This window comes from Gossypium raimondii, chromosome 13, assembly GCF_025698545.1.
Source record: "Gossypium raimondii isolate GPD5lz chromosome 13, ASM2569854v1, whole genome shotgun sequence".
Taxonomy (NCBI): domain Eukaryota; kingdom Viridiplantae; phylum Streptophyta; class Magnoliopsida; order Malvales; family Malvaceae; genus Gossypium; species Gossypium raimondii.
Genome location: NC_068577.1, coordinates 15,818,006 through 15,839,250, shown reverse-complemented (window position 1 = coordinate 15,839,250; position 21,245 = coordinate 15,818,006). Strand labels below are relative to the sequence as shown.

Genomic DNA, 21,245 nt, shown 5'->3' with positions numbered 1-21,245 from the left:
ATCGCACAGGTACCAATATCCTAGTATCTTTTCACCAAGCTATTATGTTTTCTATAGCTAAGGTATGGATTCAATTCATTTGCACAATAATTGTACTTGCTTAAATGTTTCTAACATTAATGCCTTTAGAGCAGTTTTACTCTATGCTATTTTTCAGAAAAAGCAGGTATGTGTTGGCAAATGGATCCACCAAAACATAGGAAGATGCATTAGTAGCCAAAAGGTGGGAAAACTATTTCCCCATCTACTGACGAATTTATGTAAAAAGATGAGTGCACCCATGACATCCACTGAGTAGTCGTTGAAACCATCCCGAAGCATTATTGAGGACACCTTGTTCCAAAAATACTTCGAGCTTCGAGCCAAACAGAATAAAGACAAGAACAAGCGACAACAAGAAACAATAGCTACACCCACTTTATCAAAAAGGTTGGCACGAGCTCAACAAGACATTGGTGAGAATAGTCATCTATATTTTTCTTAGATTTTTCTTTTGTGTGCTTGAGCTTGTAGAAATACAAGTGATTGGTTAGGAGCATGTACAAAGGTTGTTTGTGTTTATGAATAAATTTGGCATGACTATAGGTGATTTTAAATTTTTTATTATTGGACTACTAAAGTTTTATATGTTACACTGTAAATAGGTATTAAGCCATCGTTTGTACCAAAGTGATATAGAAAATACAAGGAAACGATCATGCTAGTATGAATGGTAAATGGATGAATTTGTGTTTATTTGGTCGATTAAATTTGTGCATGATGTGATATTTAAGGATGAGCTATGGCATTTTTTGGAACACATCCAATTTATACTTCACATTTAGTACCAATTTTGAGCCTTTTGGCACTTCTTGATGAACCGCATTACAAACCCCAAGCTTGAAAACATTAATTTGTATATGTCATTTTTCTTTGATCCTTATATCACACGATTATAGACGTCTGACCATACATATTGAGGTTTAAGTAGATACATCACGGCAAAGCTTGTAAAATTAGAGTGAAAAAGGAAAGGTTGGTGTGATATAGGAACAATAAGTTAGCCTAATGTGTGAAACAAAATGAAAAATCCAAAAAGCAAATTGGTAGGAGTAGAAAAAGTCTTAAACTAGCGAAAAGGAATTCATGAGTGAGATGGATTAAAAGAGAAAAAGTCACAAAAGAAAGAAAAACTCAGTCATTAGTGCACAAAAACTCATAAGGCTAGCCATAGTTACTATGTCATGCTATGACTTCCTATAGATAGTGAGACAAGGAAAGTAAGAGAAGGAGAAATAAGGCGGTGAGTGGGTAAAGGTCACTAAGAGGGGGAAAATAGGGATCAATATGATGTGCCAAACTATTTTCTTGTTTCTAACCTTTTGATGCTTATTATTTTTGAATTTCATAGCTATCCTAAGCCTTAGAATGTTACAAGCTGAAAAGCCCTATGTGACCTAAGTATCCTTATACATGAATAGACATCCTACTAAACATTCACATAAACGACTATTTTTTTTCTACTCGGATAATCAAAGTACTTGTATGATTTGTTGATGGATTTCTATAAGTGAGAACCTTAATGCTTGTATATTTTGTAACATACTGAACTTAGATATTTGTTATAAAAAGGTGGTAAGTAAACTACTCATCATGTTAAAATTGTTAGTGAACATGAAAGACCTAAGTCATATGCTCTGAAATCAATACTTGTACCATACTTGCTCAAGGGTCATCGTCTTTATTTGTCATATCTTTTTATGATTGCTAAAGGACAAGCAATGACCTAAGTGTGGGTGAGTTTGATCTGCCGTAATTCAGTGTACCAGATTAAACTAGTTTTCACATTTAAGGAGCTTGAATACAAGCATTTTCATTGTGCTTTAAGTAAGTTTCTTTAGTTTTGCTTACATCCAATAAAATGTGCATATTTAGTCTTTTATTGACCTTAAGGGCCGAATGAGGCCTAAATGAGAGCTAACATACTTTGTGAGTGTACAAGAGATGATTAGAAGGCATTTTGGACCAATACTGGACGCTATGTCCCAACATGGGAGATCTGATGTCGTAACATAGAGAACAAAATGGAGAAAGTAAGAAACTGCCTTCAATGTCGTGAGCTGAGGGTGTCGCAACATACCCCTGAAGATAGTTGCAGAGGATTTAATAATTATCTTAATAGTATTTTATTAATTTTGAGAGAAAAATAGAGATGTCTCTTACGTTGCCCATAATATGTGGATGTATCGACATAATTTCATAGAGTCATTCGATCTGAATGCTACATGAAGAACATAAGCCAGATGACGGAACGGGAAGACCTAGGATGTGGAATTAGGTAAATTAAAATTAAACTAAATGAAACAAAAATTGATTCATCTTTCTTATTTTCACCCACCACTGTAAATTAAAGGAGAAAACACAATTGTTAGAGTTTGAAGGATCGATCAAGCTTATTTCTTTGCACGATCAAGATAAACCATGTATGGACCTAAATCGAGGCAAAGCTAAAGCTTTGAAATAGCTTGATTTAACTTCTACACCCTAGTCATCGAGGTAATTTCGTATGACCAGTTATTATATTTATGATTTTAATTGAATGACATTATGTTATTTATAATGCAAATGATCGATACATAAACCTATCACTACTATGAAGAAATGATGGATATCTAGTCCCAGTTGAACCTTAGGAGTTCTTAGGATACAACTGACATGTCATTAGAGATTTCATGTTTCGAGTGCTGGTCTTAATGTCCTACCGTTGGCTGAGGTCCTGCATTTTTTGTGAATACTACACAGCTCATGTGAGTAGCATCGTGTAGCTTACATTCTAAATCGCAGTTCGTGTGAGCAAGCCCATTTCACAACTCGTGTGAGCAATGATGTAAAGGAAAGGTTACGGTTTTATGTAAAGGCACACTTCGTGTGAGCTTTCCCGACTGCCCGATGAAATTCTAAATCGTTCAACGAGAAAGAAAAGGGATTGAAATGGTAAGTATTCAAATGGAATCAAGCATGATTTTATAGAAAGAATGCATGAACTAGTTGATGTATTCCATATGGAAAATGACTTATCTTATGGTTGGTTCATAATATTTATGTGCAAGTGTGCTAACTTGTGTATTAATGATGATGTATAGGTTTATGCCAAGCTTATGTTTTGGGTTATAATATGTTTATGCTTTATGAAAATGAAATGGTAAGTTATGTTTTAATTTATACAAGCTTATTAAGCATTAATTGCTTATGTAGTTTCTTTCCTATGTTTTATAGATTATCAAAAGCTCGATTGATTTGGAAGCTCGTTACAGATCTATCACACTATCCAACATAAATATCAGTAGTTTTTGAATGTTTTGGCCAAGGTTATACTGGCATGTATAGGGTGAATTGTAATGGCATTTTGTTAAATGTTTAGTAGGTGATTTGGTATGTATAAGTTATGGAAGTTAACTTGGTTGGTACACTTTGATGCCTTGCTAGATGGTGTCATTTTGGTTATCTTATGATGCATGTTCTGAATGAATCCTATGGTATGTTTCGAATTGGTATGATTATGGTCAAGTTATGGCATGTTTTGGAAAGTATTTAACTAATAATTGATGATTGAAATGTGGTAAATTTGACATGTTTGTGTAAGTGTTATTGAATGCATTTGAGGTGCCTTGAATGGCATATTGATTAGTTGAATTAGGTTCTTGGAATGGCATATACATATTTATGTTTAGGTAGGGTTTTGGTGCCTTTAAACTATGCACAAATGATCCAAAGGTTTATGCATGAATTGGTGTTGTAATGGCTTGATTTTACGTAAATTTGGGTCCACACGGGCATGTCACTCTGTCGTGTGTGAGACATGGCCTGGCGCCAAGATCGTGTGTCATCTAGTGAATTTTTTTGCTTTAAAGTCAGTGAGTTACACGGCCTAACACACGGCCTGGAACCCAGGCGTTTGGGGCAACTCAGAGAGTTACACGGCTTGGCACACGAGCGTGTGACACAGTCGTGTGTCCCTCGTTCGAAGGTTACATGGCCAGAGACACGAGCGTGTGTCTCAATCGTTTGACCACTTTTTCTAAATTTTTGTGACTTTTTCCTAAACTTTCCAAATGATTTCAAATTGGTCCTGAATCGTTTCTAAAGTATTTCTATAGCTCGAGGGCTCAATTTAGGGACAGTATATATGTATATGATTGGTTCATGATATGTTTCTATTATTAAATTTAATTAAGTTTAAATCTTCTGATTGTACAGTAATGTTCCATAAACTTAAAGTGATGAAGGATATGGGTTAAGGGTGTTACATTTAGTGGTATCAGAGCTACGATTTAGTCGGTTCTCAGACTGAATGTAGCATGTATGGAGTCTAGAAATACATGTCATTATATACCATGTGATAGTGTGATAGCTTCTGACTTAAATTGAACTATGTTTTCATATAGATAAGATGTTGTCCAACCGAGTCAATTCCGAGAAGGTTAAAAGTAACGCATAAGCCTCAATTCACGAAGCAGCTTCTAGTGGTAGTAAGCCCGTGTTTGAGGGTCAGGGAGGAGAGGCTAAAGAATCCTTCTTCCAGATGGTTTACATACTTCATGAGGACGAACACAATGGCTCAACAACCTCCACCCCCACCATACCCCAACTTGTCCCCGTAGTTCCTTAGGGTTTGGAACAAACACATACAAGCAAACCTCTGATTGATAAAATTCAAAAATATGGGGCTGAAGAGTTCTGTGGTATAGCCGAAGATGATCCAAAAAAGGTCGAGTTCTAGTTGGAAAATACAATTAGAGTTTTTGATGATTTATCATGTACACCGATTGAATGTTTAAAATGTGTTGTTTCTGTGTTGAAAGACTCAGCTTATCAGTGGTGGAACACTTTGATTACAATTGTATCGAAAGACCGTGTGAATTGGGAATTCTTCCAGACAGAGTTCAAAAAGAAATATGTAAGTCAGTGGTTCCTTGATAAGAAACTCAGAGTTTCTTGAATTGAAATAGGGCCGAATGAAAGTTGTCGGGTATGAGAGAGAATTTTTACGACTCAACAAATATGCTCGAGAGTGTATACCATCAGAAGCGGTCATGTGTACACATTTTGAAGATGGTTTAAATGAAGATAATAAACTACTAGTTAGGATACTTGAGTTGAAAGAATTTGTGGTTTTAGTCGGTAGAGCACACAATGCCGAGGAACTCAGTAAAGCAAAAAGAAAAGCAGATTCTGAAGCACGTGATACGAGAAAATGACCTATGGGAAAATTATTCTCGTCTCCATCGAAGAAATCAAATGAATTCCACAGTCATTCATCAGCTTCGGTGAGTTATTCTGGAAGAGACAAAGGAAAGCATCATTCGAGCTCAAAAAGGGATTTTCTTAGAGATTTCCCAGAAAGGTCTGATAAAGAAAAGGCTTAAAGTACTCGTTCGAGTAATACAGCTGCAAAAGGGAGACCACCCCAGAATAATAGAAATACAGGTAACATTCTGTTAGAGTATGCCAAAAGATCAATCATGAGATGGTTGTAATAACATACTTGATTTATCATGTTTATTAATATAAGGCGTTACCATTATTATTTCAATTTCTTTTCTGTGTGTATAAATAAATTGTTTTATAGTAATGTCCTGAGAATAATATGATTATTCTTAAAAGGTCCTTAGTCAAGTATTATTGTTGGTTAGGACAACAATAATGCATTAAGACTAACATGTAGTTGATTGATGATAAAGAGTTGTCATTGATATGGTGTGTCAAAATCAATGCATGAATATGTATGTTAAAGAACAACATATTGGACTGACCCGTTATGAGTATGTTTGATGGATTATTATGTAATTGTCACAACATTACTCATAGTGATTAATATGTATATGATCCTCAGACTTGAGATCATCATTATCCCAACATCGTGAGTTGTATATTTTGATACAGTCAAACGTACACCGTAGCTGGTTGTTCTATAAAGGCAGATGTTGGATATACCACGATCTATGTAGAGGGATATGGTTGATCGATATATGATAAGTCCCTCCTACATAATGGGAGTAATATCTTATGCCACTTGATTGAGTGAGACTAGAAATGCATGACCATGCTCAAATAAGCTGATATGAGATGTCGTACTTATTTGTATATCATAGTCTACTCAAGATATCAAGGAATATGGGATGGACTATGCAAGTGTGACTATTCCATGACTTGTGTCCAACCCTGAGATAAAGGACTTAAGGATTAATGCATGAAAGGTTAATCGCAAAAAGGTTATGTCGAATCATGATTTCTTGTAACTTAGGTAGCAATGATGCATTGCTAGATGCCACTCATTGTTTGTAACATTAGAATCGTTCTAGTATTACTGCTAACGTTACAAGAACCTACAGGGTCACACCCTATGGTTGAAATGAACGGAACAAAACATAGTTGGTATTGTGTTTGGTTGTCACATGAATTAAATTAATTGTAGAATTAATTTAATTGGGTAATCAAATATTGAACATATTATGTGTACAAGGTTGTTGTACACATAATGGGAACATATTATATGATTTTGGTTCGTATATAAACTCAAATAAATATAGTTTACCGAAATCATTATTATAATTAATGTAATTATAATTTTCAGTTTAAAAAATTGTTATATTTATTTAATTTCTATTATGACTATTATGTTCGAATAAATATTTAAAGAATTATGATTCATCAGATATATATATCAATTATAAGAGGGTTAAGTGGGTGTTTTTTATAATAAAAAAACCCTAAAAAAATTAAAAATCCCATTTTACCTTTACTTAAAAAGTCTAGCAGCCGTTAAACAAAGTCTTCTTCAAAACAATTGTAACACCCCTTACCCGTATTCGATGCCGGAATAAGGTACAAGGTATTACCAGAACATATACATTTTAAACCGTAGTAAACCAAGTTGTAAAATTTTATCTAAATTAAAACTTTCAAGTTGTTATTCTCGAGTCGTTAATTAGGGTTTTATTGGCTAAATATACTCACAATCTTTCATTTCCTCGTCGTATGAATTTATAAATTTTCATTTGTTGAATTCGTCCTGAGTACCTGAATTTATCCGTATCATTACATATTCTCATATCGTCAAATTTTCCTTTTTAACTAATGTAATATATCAATTACTCACTACCTAGTAAGCTAATTTTCACATATATATACATTATCCATTCATCTCCCACAAAGCTAACAAAATTAGCCACAAAGATAGTACAAATTTTCTCTATTCGATATAAACCAAAACCTATTATTTCTTTTCGAACAAACCTTACTAAATATACACTTTATACTAACCCAACTATTTAACCATTCACCCATGACATAAATATATTTTATCCATTATTGCGAATATAGATATGCTTCACAAATCATAATTCACCTTACATAGTAACCGAATTAATTTTTATCATTTGTCAAATAGATTACAAAATAAGTTATATAACAAAATATAGATACATTTTAAATCACACAAATAAACAAATTTTCGGGCATTACATGACCATCACATATCAAAGACAAATGTTCTTGACATTTCTATCACATAAACCGAATTAATAAATGCAACCTCAATGATATAATCATCCATATATCATTACTTTCACACATATAAATATCATGACTAAATTTCTTAAGCATTTGATCAATTTCTTTTCAATACTTGCAATAGTCCTTCAAGATCAATACATATTTACCATTCAATTTAACATTTACCGATTATAATCGAGCATATGACCATTTATAGACAATTCATTCATACATTTTATTATCCTCCTCCTCCTCTCAATTTCACATCCTTTATGTATAAAACATGTTTAATTAGCATTATACATAATTTCAATATTCACTTATATTTAAATTCAAAGCTGTCTATTTGAGTCAGAGTCACTAAATCATTTTTATCTGAAGCTATAGAGCTCTAAATTAAGTTCCATTAATTTTATCCAAAAATAGACTCACATGTATTCCTACCATAAAATATTCAGAATTTTGACTTGGCCAATTAGTACAGTTTATTCTTTAAATATTCCCATGTTTCACTGCTCAACATCTCTGACCTCTATTCACTAAAAATGAATTATCTTATTGTACAAATTTTGGATGATATTTCTCTTTGTTTCCTTTGAAAATAAACTCATTAATATTTCTAATAATATAAATTATAACTCATAATTATTTTTGTACAATTTTTAATTATTTTCCAAAGAAAGAATAGGGGATTCCGAAATCAATCCGACCCTGACTCACTAAAACTCAAATATCTCAAAATGTATAACTCTTTTGTTTGCTATGTTTCTTTTATGTAAAAATAAACCCATTAAGCTTTAATTCCATATCTCAATCAACCACTAAATCAATTCCTATAATTTTTGGTGATTTTTCAAACTAACGTCACTGTCACTATCCAAATCTGTTCTGTTTCAAATTCACTCATTCACATAACATTATAACAATTTATTTTGTAAGCACGGTACAAAACTTCATCACTCTAGTGACTCTTTTGCAACTCATCGCATTTCAATCACATATTCTTATTGGTTCACAATTTCTCATATCCCATTAAACATGTCGGTATAATAGCGAACATTCGGTGGTTTGCACATAGTACCACTCATTTAACTATTATCATTCGATACACGTAGTAGCCTTCACATAGTACTACACACGTGATCGAACTTTCCGGTTTACGTAGTAGTCTGCACATAGTACTACACACGTGACCATTAATAACTGATACATGTAGTAGCCTGCACATAGTACTACACACGTGATCGAAGCTATCTGGTACGCATAGTAGCCTGAACATAGTACTACACATGCGACCTTTCATTCTGATACACGTAGTAGCCTACACATAGTACTACACACGTGACCATCACTTTCACTTTCACATAGTGACCTACACACATTCCATGTCACACATGTGATCATTTCTGTCACTTCATTCGTATCCCTTTTTATTCCGAATACTCAATCGGGAAATTTCTCACTTTTTCTCATTTTTTTCTTTTTCACTAATCAAAGTCAATTCCTTGTCTTTCTTGACTTATAATAACACATTTAACTTATTCTACACTCACGTTATTCAATTCATTCAAAAAATCACATTTTTCCAAAATTAAATTTTTGCCCCTAAAGTTTCACAAAATTATGATTTTGCCCCTAGGCTCGGAAATTAAATTTTATTCCTTTTTCTTATGTTTTATGACATGCTGAACAATTTTTTCTTCTATAGTAACATCAAATTCTTGCTCTAAAGTGCACTTATGAACAATAATAATTTTTAACATTTATACCGTTTCACTCGTTTTCCCTGAAAATCGTTTAGCAAAAATCGTTTAACATAATTCTAAGCTTCATATTCTATCATGAAACATCAAAATTCACACTTTTAATCTATGGTTAATTTTTCAAACATAATTTCTAGCTCGAATTAATTATAGAAATAGCTTAAGCAAGTTACCGGGATTCTAAAAATATAAAGAACGAGAAAAACGGGGCTAGAACGGACTTACCATGAAGCTTGAAAGAATGAACAAACCCTAGCCATGGAGTCCACATGATATTCGGCCAGCAATCGTGGAGAAGATCATGATTTTGGCCTTATTTTGTCTTTTTAATTTGTTTTAATTACCAAATTACCAAAATTCCCTTAACTTAAAAATATCCTATTTCACCTATTTCATGTCCATTTTTGTCCATAACATAAAAAATGGTCTAATTACCATTTAAGGACCTCCAATTTAAAATTTCATATCAATTTGACACCTCTAGCTTCTAGAACTCAACTTTTGCACTTTTTACAATTTAGCCCTTTTGACTAAATTGAGTGCTCAAACGTCGAAATTTTCAAACGAAATTTTCAAGAAATCTTTCGATGAAACTGTATACCATAAAAATATAATAAGAAATTAATTTTTCCTCATCGGATTTGTGGTCCCGAAACCACTGCTCCGACTAGGCTTAAAATCGGGCTATTACAACTCTCCCCCCTTTAGGGATTTTCGTCCCCAAAAATCTTATCAAAAGTAGATTAATGATTTGCTTCCACTCAATACATTTCAAATCCAGACATAACTTAAGATTTTTCATTGACATTAAACATTTTAAACCCCTATAGTCATCAAATATGTCACATAATTCTTTTCCTTCAGCTTTAACTATAAGAAATCACAAAATACCTCTGTACACTCTTTCACTAGAACACTCTTCAAACAGTTCATTAACGTATGTTGATAATCAATAACTATTTATTCAACTCAGGCTGAATCATAACAGATGTTTCAGTTGACAATATTTTCGTGCAAAAGAAAGCTTCAACAATCAGATTTACTTTAATTTACCACAACATTTCTCAATTAGAATCATTACGATAGATATAATTCTGTATCAAGTCCTCAAGAATATAAATTCTTCTTCCAGATTAAATCTCAATCTATATATATACTCAAAGTTTATTTCAAATCCGGTAGATATATTCAAACTCATATAACCCGACATATCATTATATAGAAGCCACTACCATTATATAAAATAATATCAATTTCGATGATATCCCAAAAGATGCCTAAAAGATCAATATCTCTCATAGATATTAGAATTCAAATTAATAGAAGCAATATAATCTTCATGTATATTCAACAGAACAATAGCCAGTAGAAACAAAATATTAGCCTTATACAAACTTTACCGTCGATTTTCATATTCTCACAAGGAAATAAATACCAGATAAAAAGACATGACAATGTCGAATATAACCCAAACAGACCAATAATACCATCATCTATTAATATGTTTAGCTAATATTCTCATACGATAAGAATTCTTTCTGAACTAAACAGTCACATATAATTCTGAGGATAATCGTACAGACAGGATACTCAAAAGAAATCATAGAAACTACCCAATTATAGCCACTGTACACGGCTATCAATACCATACAAATATTATTCCACCGTCTAATTCTGTCATTAAAAATTTTCACATTATCTCTTTACTGACAGAAATCGATCCACACAAATTTTCGGTTAGTTCTTTCTTTAAATATCATACCTGAATAAATCATTTATTCGGATTTAACTTCTTTTGTGATAGTAACTTTGCATAATCTAAGTAGTTTTTAGAACTATCCAATATCTCTCTCTATATATTGTCTTCATTTGCTAATTCATTCACTTTTCTGATCACATTATTAATCTTCCGTACACAAACTTCTGTAACACTGCACTCATAAGCTTATTCAATCAAAATCTTACAAATTTTATTGTAAGATTTTTCTAATATGGGGGTGAGTGTAATAAAGCCTCAAATTTACCCTACACATAAATACGCATAACACATACTATCACAAATAGCCAATTCATTACTAATTTCACATTCTCAAAGCATTTAATGAACATTTGCTTTTAATCACTTTTGTTCTCAACACATAATTCATATTCCAATTCAAACCACTAATTCACAATCGAAATTTCTATATAGCATCATAATCCAAATATCACAACTCATGTGTCCATATAATAATAGCATTTATCAATAACAAAATGTTATACTCTTTGATCCATACTTTTAGGAGTTTCAACTCATAATCAATACATTTCACTCAAACATTTAAGTGTTTACTTCTATCTTGTCGAAATTAATTCAATTGAAAAACATATTTGTCTCATCAAGATAATTTTGTCATAAAACAATCTTGATAAAGGGGTGATGGTGAGGTCATAAAGCTTCTAACTTGCTCTCATAGATACATATATATATATATGACTTTGCATTTATTATCAATGTAACGCCATCATAACCACGTAGTTCATTTCAAGCAAATTAACACATCTATCTATTATGAATATTTTTTGTCACCCATAATTTCACACAATGAATTTACTTACTCGAGCTCAATATTAATATCTAATTAAATTTCAATACTTAGCTTCTATTTTAATTACCGACATTTATTCAATTAGAGAACGTCTTACAGAATTGAGTAATTTGTTTTCTCTATGCCATAGTCCAGCTATGGTCTTACACAATAGCACGTATCACACCGATGCCATATCCCAGATATGGTCTTATACGGAAATCACATATCACTGAACGAAAGTACTCATTCTTGCGTTCTACTCGATTTAATCTTCCAATTCAATTTTCATACTATTATAATATTCATGATTTAATAGTAAAGACATAAAACAAAATACCTTGTTATTTTTAACTTAACAATTAAACATAAGATTCTACCATATGCACATATTGATTTCACTTATTCAAGCAGATATACATAAACATACATTTCATCTATTTAATTAAATTCACTTACCATATTCACTTAATCAAATATGTTGAGCACATAGCATCATATAATCACCAACATTTTCGGATGAGCTTATCACAAAATATATTTTTTTTTATGATCATCTCTTTTCATGCATGAACACATACATAACACGAATTTTTTTATTCTTACCTTTCCAAATTCCAACATAACGTGAACATATTTCATTTATTTTAATATCATTTTCAACATTATCGAAAATAACTCAGTTGAAAATCATCTCTGTTTTAACAAAACAATTTCGTTAGAGCTCGGAGATATCACACACTTTTAACCGTAGTAAACCAAGTTGTAAAATTTCATCTAAATTAAAAATTTCAAGTTTTTATTCTCGAGTCGTTAATTAGGGTTTTCTTGGCTAAATATACTCACAATCTTTCACTTCCTCATCGTATGAATTTATAAATTTTCACTTACTTGTTGAATTCATCCTCAGTACCTGAATTTATCCGTATCATTACATATTCTCATATCGTCAAATTTTCCTTTTTAACTAATGTAATATATCAATTACTCACTATCTAGTAAGCTAATTGTCACATATATATACATTATCCATTCATCTCCCACAAAGCTAACAAAATTAGCCACAAATATAGTACAAATTTTCTCTATTCGATATAAACCAAAACCTATTATTTCTTTTCGAACAAACCTTACTAAATATACACTTTATACTAACCCAAATGTTTAACCATTCACCCATGACATAAATATATTTTATCCATTATTGCCAAATATAGATATGCTTCACAAATCATAATTCACCTTATATAGTAACTGAATTAATTTTTATCATTTGTCAAATAAATTACAAAATAAGTTATATAATAAAATATAGATACATTTTAAACCACACAAATAAACAAATTTTCAGGGCATTACATGACCATCACATATCAAAGACAAATGTTCTTGACATTTCTATCACATAAACCGAATTAATCAATGCAACCTCAATGAATAATCATCCATACACTACAACAAAACAAGCCTTTAGCGGCGCTTTTTTCTGCCTTTAGCGGCGCTTTTTAGCGCTGCTAAAAGTATTTGCAGCGCTTTCACAAACGCCACAAAAAACACTGCTATTGAACGCACCGCTAACTATTGCGGCGTTTTTACCTACAAACGCCGCTAAAGACCACGACCTTTAGCTTCGCTTTTGTAACAAACGCCGCTAAAGACCATGACCTTTAACGGCACTTTTATCACAAACGCCGCTAAAGCTCATGACCTTTAGCGGTGCTTTTGTTACAAACGCCACTATAGAACAAACCTTTAACGGCGCTTCTCGCAAAAACGCCATTAAAAACATATCATGCAAAAAAATTACTTTAATCAAATAATATTTATTTTTATGATAAATATTATATTATGTTTTATTTTTTTAATTTGAACTTTAAATATACTTTTAAGGATAAATAAAAAATATTATTTAAATTAAATTTTCTATGAAAATGATAAAAGAAGGCAAATAAAGGAAGCTTAAATAATAATAAATATTAATAAAACTGAGAAAACGTAAATAATTAATAAAAACTAAAAATTGTAAACCTCGAAATTTAGGTAAAATCAACACCAATGCAATGCAAGCCATTGTTGAGTCTAATACAAGTGAAGAAACTAAGATCCTAAGAAGCGAATCCTATTTTACTAACAGTAGTAAATGCAACTTACAAGAAATATCCATACTTTGTCCAGTATTTATATCGAAAAATCAGATCAGAAGAAGCAATCTCTTTGCACACCATTTCAATTCCTAGTAAGGCCTTCGAAAGTAGTTGATGAAAGCCGGCATACACATCCGATCAATCAGCTTTCTGTTTCAGAATTTCCTTGGCGGTCCTTAAACGAAAATAGGGCATAGGGCATGTGTTCCTACATAAGCATGTAAAAATCTAACTCAGTTCAAAGACAAATAACTAGATATTGTGTTTCAAACGAATGAATGTGCATGTGAGAGTATCTCCAATATGTACTTCTACATTTTGTCATATATTTAGGCAGATAGACAATAGATTTTACATCCCAACAACTACTGCCCTGAGTACTAGAGTTTAATCACAGAAAAATCAAAATAAAACATGGACTACAAGGATAAAAAATTGTTCCATGGACTTACCTGTTCAAAACAAAGACTTAAGCCTCTGCTATAGAAGGATAACTCTAATAAAAGATTTAAAGATCCAATACATAATATTCAAAAAATATATGATGATCAAGTCCAAAAAAACCAAACTACCACTAACTTAACCAAAATTTTTGTATAAACAATCAGCCCTTACCTAAGGACATGTTAAGGCATAAATAAATAGTTAAATACCGGAAAAGATGTGAACTATCAAGTAAATAACTATCTCCATCTTGATCTTTAGACTTATCTGCTTCAATTGTAAGGGCTTCAAGGTTAGGCGATGGGCCAAAGGCAAGTGGTGGATGTATGCTGACAATTGAAAAGCCAGCTAGAATTGTCAGCATCATTAACAATACAGTTAATGTCAAAAGTGAAAAAAAAAAAGCAAACCTCTGTTTGTTAGAGTATATTGAAGAATTTTGAGCAGACTCCTCTCATAGGGGGTTTGATAGAGTGGAATCAGCTCCATTAGATGTAGACTGGACCTACACAAGTAGGCAACCATCATGAGACATTTGACCATAAACAAAGTACAGTACATTTAAGAACAATCAAAAGCTGGAACCAATAGATTGTGACATTTAGATGACACGTTATTTCAAATTCAGAACTTGAATGTTTAGAAGAAACCAGCAAGATGCTCGCATGAATATATCCAGAGATTGCATGGTTAGGGTTTACATAGTAAGAAAAAAGGAAGGGAAAATGTGTTTGGAAATCATAAAAGTTAAACTGCTAACTGTGTTGACTATGCACATTATACCAAATAGAACATTTTACAATCCGTTAGCTTCATAACTTCATTCATACTTTTAGCCCCAGTTATTTATTTATTAATTAAAAAATTTCAGAAAAAAATGTACATTTTCTTGAAATGTAGCTCAACTGATAAAGTTTGTTTGCTACCTGTGTAATATAAACACAGGAAAGTGAGAAAAGACAAGACTTTGCAACAGAAAGTCAAAACATTTAACATTTAATGAGGAATAAATCAAGGAAAATATAACAAAGGTATCCACTTACGATTCTTCTAAATCAATAACTTTAATAGCAACTAATTAGCTTCCAGGAAAAAAAGAAGGCCTCTATCAACTACTCTTACTCGGTAAAATGTAGTGCTTGTGATGTCTTGGGATAAATGCCAACAACTACTGCTGCCTGATACCTTCTTTATCCATGTATGTTTGGCACGTAAGAAGTTTCTGACATTAAAAAGCCTAAATTAGCTAAGGCTCTCCATTCAATAAATTTCTTCTACTAGCTTATTAAACCAGAGAAGTACAGAGAGCGTTATGGTATTGCTTGCATGAACATGAAAAACAAGTTGCCATGACAAAATGAAAACACGAGTATAGGTCTTAAAAAAATAATAAGATAAATAAATAAATATATTATAGTAAACATTATTTTTATATTTTGGATAAGCTAGAATATATAATATCAAAAATAAAATGCTATAATAATATTGGATGCGCATTACTTATCTTTTGAGTTGTTAACTATGAATTATCTTGTAATTTAGAATTTAACAGTAATTAAAATCAAAAGGTTCATAATTCATAAATATAATAATTTTTAATAGTAAAATAAATAAAAACTAAATCTTATATGCCAATTTTAAGCTTTTTGACTCTATATTTATTTTAATATTTCAAAAGAAAGTTATATTTTGATAATGAAAACTATTGCTAATGTATTAAATAATAAAAGTATTATTAAATATAATATAATATTAAAATAATGATATAGTAAACATTAAACATATTTTGACTAGGCCAGAAAAGAATAAGATACCATTCTAACATCTAATAGTGTTCCATCGATTATCTAATTCTCAATCAGTCACCACATAACAGCATTACGTGAACCTACACTTGCTGCTGCAAAATATATATTCAAACCAAACCATGAAGTTATTAAACAATGTCAAAAAGGAAGTTCAGATTTACAAAGCTAAAGGCTCAGTCAGGAAAATACTCAGGAGAATAAATATAAGTATGCCGCCAGAAGTTTCTCAATTAAACATAGCAATTTCATATGGGCAACAGCATATGCATAACATAACAGATTAAAACCGTATAAAAGGACAAAATAATAGTTTAGCATATCCAATCACCTTAGCTTTGACATTCTTGAAATCCAGAACACGAAGTGATTTGAGTTTGTGAATCACATATAAACTATAATTAGGTTTTTTTGTAATATTGTTATCCAACAGGCTAAGGAATTACAGCTTAGGGAGTGATGAAAGAGGGTCAATCTTCACTAAGTTCACCAGCCGGTTATTTGTGAGAACCAACGTATGTAAACTTGGCAAGAACTCTGCAAGAAAGGGAAATGTGAACAGCATAAGAGCCTTCCTACCAAGAGACAACACCAAAAGGAAAAGGGCACATGTTAAAGTACAAGGGAAATTGAAGTGTTGATTCAAAGCTTACCCCCAATATTGGGATTGATACGAGTAACTCGGTTGTTGTTTATAAGTAAAGTACCCAAGCGTTTAAGATAAGGGACACTGTCCAGCTTCACAATCTCATTGTCAGATAAATATCTATGGTATCGAATTGGTCCTATCAATTTAGCAAATGTAACAAAAAAAAAAAGAACCCACCAGTAAATTAAAGCTACGAATGCACTAAAAACTAGTACAAACAAAGTAATACACACCTCGGTAGCACCCAAGTTTTCGATTACAGCAATTTTGTTACCTGAAAGGGGAAAAAGGAAAGAAAGGGAATTTTGAGAACATTATTATGATGAGGGTTAGGGTTAGAGCGGAAGAAGGGCGAAGCAGCACCTCGAAGATCCAATTCTCGCTCCTTGAGGGCATTGAAGAAGTGAGGACACTTCCAAATCAAGTCTGCCATGAGCTTCACCATGCCTACCTACTTCCTCCTTTTCTATGTTTTTGCTCTGCTAAAACCCTAAACCACCGCCGCTTTCTTTGTTCAATGAACCCTAAACTTGGAATCATCTCTTAATCTACCATCTTAAGTAAACCGAGACAAAAGAGCCTATCATGTGACGAACTAACAAAGAGTACCAAGAAGAAGAAATTGGGAGAGGCGCAGTTTAGGGTTTGGATTTGGTTTGAAAATGGGAGCTTTTTAACTATGTTTACGTGATTTTCTTTAATGTAAAATGATTTTTACCGTTTTATTAAATTTTAATGCATAATTCTAAAATTAATTTATTGAAGTTAAACGGTGACGTTTTGATAAAAGTTTTAAATAAAGAATTCTAAAATTTTTAAGTAATATTTATAATAATTAGATAAAATTATATTTTTATTTTTATTTCATTTTATTTTTGTATTTTAATTTTATTTCTTATAATTTGGTCCTCTCCAAAATAAATAATTATACCTAAATAATCATATCAATCTATTACTTTTTTAACTTATTTATTAATTCTATTTAAACTAATATTTAAATATATCGAATGATTTAGATTAAAATTTTTAAATATAAACGCATTAATTAATTGTATAAAATTTTATCATTTAACAAATCTCAAGTAAACCTTAACCTTAAACCCTAAACTAACCATTCAATACATATAAAGTCTATCTATTATATATCTCTTAAATAATTTAAACTATACTCATAATTCAATATATTAAATTTATTATTATCTCTTTTACAATTATATAAGAACATGTTTAAAATATAAATTAAAAAACTAATTAATCTAAACCCAAAACCCTAACCCGACCCCTAAGGCCTAAACCCTAAATCCCTCACTATTAACCCCAAAACATCTAACCCCTAAACCCCTAAATCTTAAATCCAAACCTTTAAACCATGTTCCCTAATCTATAATCCCTAAATCTATACTCCCTAAACCTTAAAATAGTAACTCCTAAATCGGCCTTAAATCTTAAATTAATCATATACCCTAAACTAAAAACCCTAAATAAATTTATTATTTTTTCTTTTACAATTATATATATAAGAACATATTTAAAATATAAATTAAAAAACTAATTAATCTACACCCAAAAACCTAACCCGACCCTTGAATCCCTAACTCTTAACCCCATAACCTCTAACCCATAAACCCTTAACCCCTAACTCCTAAACCCTAAATTCCAACCCTTAAACCATAATCTCTAATCCATAATCCTTAAATTCATACTCCCTAAACCTTAAAATAGTAACTCCTAAACCGGCCTTAAATCTTAAATTAATCATATACCCTAAACCAAAAACCAAAAACCCTAAACTACAGTGATAATTAATTTAATATTTTCAAATTAATACTATTTTATATAATTAACTATATAAAAAAATTTAATATATAAATTAAAAAACAATCAGTAATCATATAACCAAAAAACTTTAAAATTATTTTAAATAATAGTATTTTGCATTAGCGGCGCTTTTGCAAAAACGCAGCTAAAGACCAGAGCATTAGCGACGCTTTTCCAAAAAACGCCACTAAAGGCTAGATCTGCGAATTTGTGCAAATCTATTTTGGTGAATAAAAAAAGTTTTGAATGTATGTTGGTATGTATGCGAAAATCCTCACGGTTTAACAACGGCGATTTTTTAAAAATTCCGCTAAAGGCCAGAGCATTAGCAGCGCTTTTCCAAAAATGCCGATAAAGGCCAGAGCATTAGCGGCGCTTTGCCAAAAATGCCGCCAAAGACCAGAGCATTCGTGGCGCTTTTCCAAAAATGACGCTAAAGACCAGAGCATTAGCGGCGCTTTTCCAAAAATGACGCTAAAGACCAGAGCATTAGCGGCGCTTTTCCAAAAACGCCGCTAAAGACTAGAGCATTAGCGGTGCTTTTCTAAAAACGCCGCTAAAGACCAGAGCATTAGCGGCGCTTTTCCAAAAACGCCGTTAAAGACCACGAAAGGCCCGAAAACGACGTCGTTGGGCTTAGGTTTTTTGCGGCATTTTTTGGAAAATGCCGCTAATGCTCATTTTTAGTGGAAATTTTTTTAAAAACGCCGCTATTGCTAAATCTTTAGTGGCGATTTTCATAAAGCGCCGCTAATGTTCGATTTTTAGCGGAGTTTTTGGTCCAATCGCCGCTAAAAGTGCCGCTAAAAGCTTGTTTTGGTGTAGTGATATATCATTATTTTCACAAATATAAATATCATGACTAAATTTCTTAAACATTTGATCAATTGCTTTTCAATACCGCAATAGTCCTTCAGTATCAATACATATTTACTATTCAATTTAACATTTACTGATTATAATCGAGCATATGACCATTTATACACAATTCATTCATACATTTTATTATCCTCCTTCTCCTCTCCATTCCACATCCTTTATGTATACAACATGCTTAATTAGCATTATACATAATTTCACTATTCACTTATATTTAAATTCAAAGTTGTCTATTTGAGTAAGAGTCACTAAATCATTTTTATCTGAAGCTACAGAGCTCCAAATTAAGTTCCGTTAATTTTCCCCAAAACTAGACTCGCATTTATTCTTACCATAAAATATTCAGAATTTTTTACTGGGCCAATTAGAACAGTTTATTCTTTAAATATTCCCCTGTTTCACTGCTCAACATCTCTGATCTCTCTTCACTAAAAATGAATTATCTCATTGTACAGATTTCGGATGATATTTCTATTTGTTTCCTTTAAAAATAAGCTCATTAAGAATTCTAAGCATATAAATTATAACTCATAATTATTTTTTTACAATTTTTAATTATTTTCCAAAGTCAGAACAGGGGATTCCTAAATCAATCCGACCCTGCCCCACTAAAACTCAAATATCTCAAAATGTATAACTCTTTTGCTTGCTCTGTTTCTTTTATGTAAAAATAGACTCATTAAGCTTTAATTCTCAATAAACCGCTAACTCAATTCCTATAATTTTTGGTGATTTTTCAAACTAACGCCATCATCATTTGTCCAAATCATTACATTTCAAATTCACTCATTCACATAACATTATAACAATTTATTTTGTAAGCACGGTACAAAACTTCATCACTCTAGTGACTCTTTTGCAACTCAATTCATTTCAATCACATATTCTTATTGGTTTGCAATTTCTCATATCCCATTAAACATGTCAGTATAATAGCGAACATTCAGTGGTTTGCACATAGTACCACTCATTTAACTATTATCATTCGATACACGTAGTAGCCTTCACATAGTACTACACACGTGATCAAACTTTTCGGTTCACGTAGTAGTCTGCACATAGTACTACACAGGTGACCATTAATATCTGATACACGTAATAGCCTGCAAATAGTACTACACATGCGACCTTTCATTTTGATACACGTAGTAGCCTACACATAGTACTACACACGTGACCATCACTGTCACTTTCACATAGTGACCTACACACAGTCCATGTCACACATGTGATCATTTCTTTCACTTTATTTGTATCCCTATTTATTCCGAATATTCTATCGGGAAATTTCTCAATTTTTCTCAATTTTTTTTATTTTTCACTAATCAAACTCAATTCCCTGTCTTTCTTGGCTTATAATAACACATTTAACTTATTTTACACTTACATTATTCAAACCAGTACAAAAATCACATTTTGACAAAATTACATTTTTACCCCTAAAGTTTCACAAAATTACGATTTCCCCTAAGCTCGGAAATTAAATTTTATTCCTTTTTCTTATGTTTTGTGACATGTTGAACAATTTTTCCTTCTATAGCAACATCAAATTCTTGCTCTAAAGTGCACTTATGAACAATAATAATTTTTAACAATTATACCGTTTCACTCGTTTTCGCTGAAAATCGTTTAGCAAAAATGGT

At 31.7% G+C, this 21,245-nt stretch overlaps 1 protein-coding gene across 6 annotated transcripts; it reads right to left on the bottom strand.

The window, feature by feature from the left end:
* Positions 1 to 13,866: 13,866 nt before the first annotated feature.
* LOC105784365 (U2 small nuclear ribonucleoprotein A'-like) lies at positions 13,867 to 17,587 on the bottom strand. Of its 6 annotated transcripts, none has more exons than XR_008192905.1 (8): positions 17,269 to 17,587; positions 17,083 to 17,179; positions 16,910 to 16,986; positions 16,703 to 16,793; positions 15,574 to 15,673; positions 14,862 to 14,956; positions 14,719 to 14,780; positions 13,867 to 14,209 (listed from the first exon to the last, which is right to left on the bottom strand). XR_008192905.1 is itself a non-coding variant. In XM_052626829.1 (7 exons), exons 1-6 carry the CDS (start codon positions 17,348 to 17,350, stop codon positions 14,906 to 14,908), a joined length of 498 nt encoding a protein of 165 aa, XP_052482789.1. In that variant the 5' UTR covers positions 17,351 to 17,587; the 3' UTR covers positions 13,867 to 14,780; positions 14,862 to 14,905. The 6 variants fall into 6 exon arrangements, 2 of the variants coding, with proteins under 2 accessions (XP_052482789.1, XP_052482790.1); XR_008192906.1 differs by adding an exon at positions 16,266 to 16,351 and having other exon boundaries at positions 13,867 to 14,780; positions 16,910 to 17,041; positions 17,139 to 17,179; XR_008192907.1 differs by adding an exon at positions 16,266 to 16,348 and having other exon boundaries at positions 13,867 to 14,780; positions 16,910 to 17,041; positions 17,139 to 17,179.
* Positions 17,588 to 21,245: the final 3,658 nt, after the last annotated feature.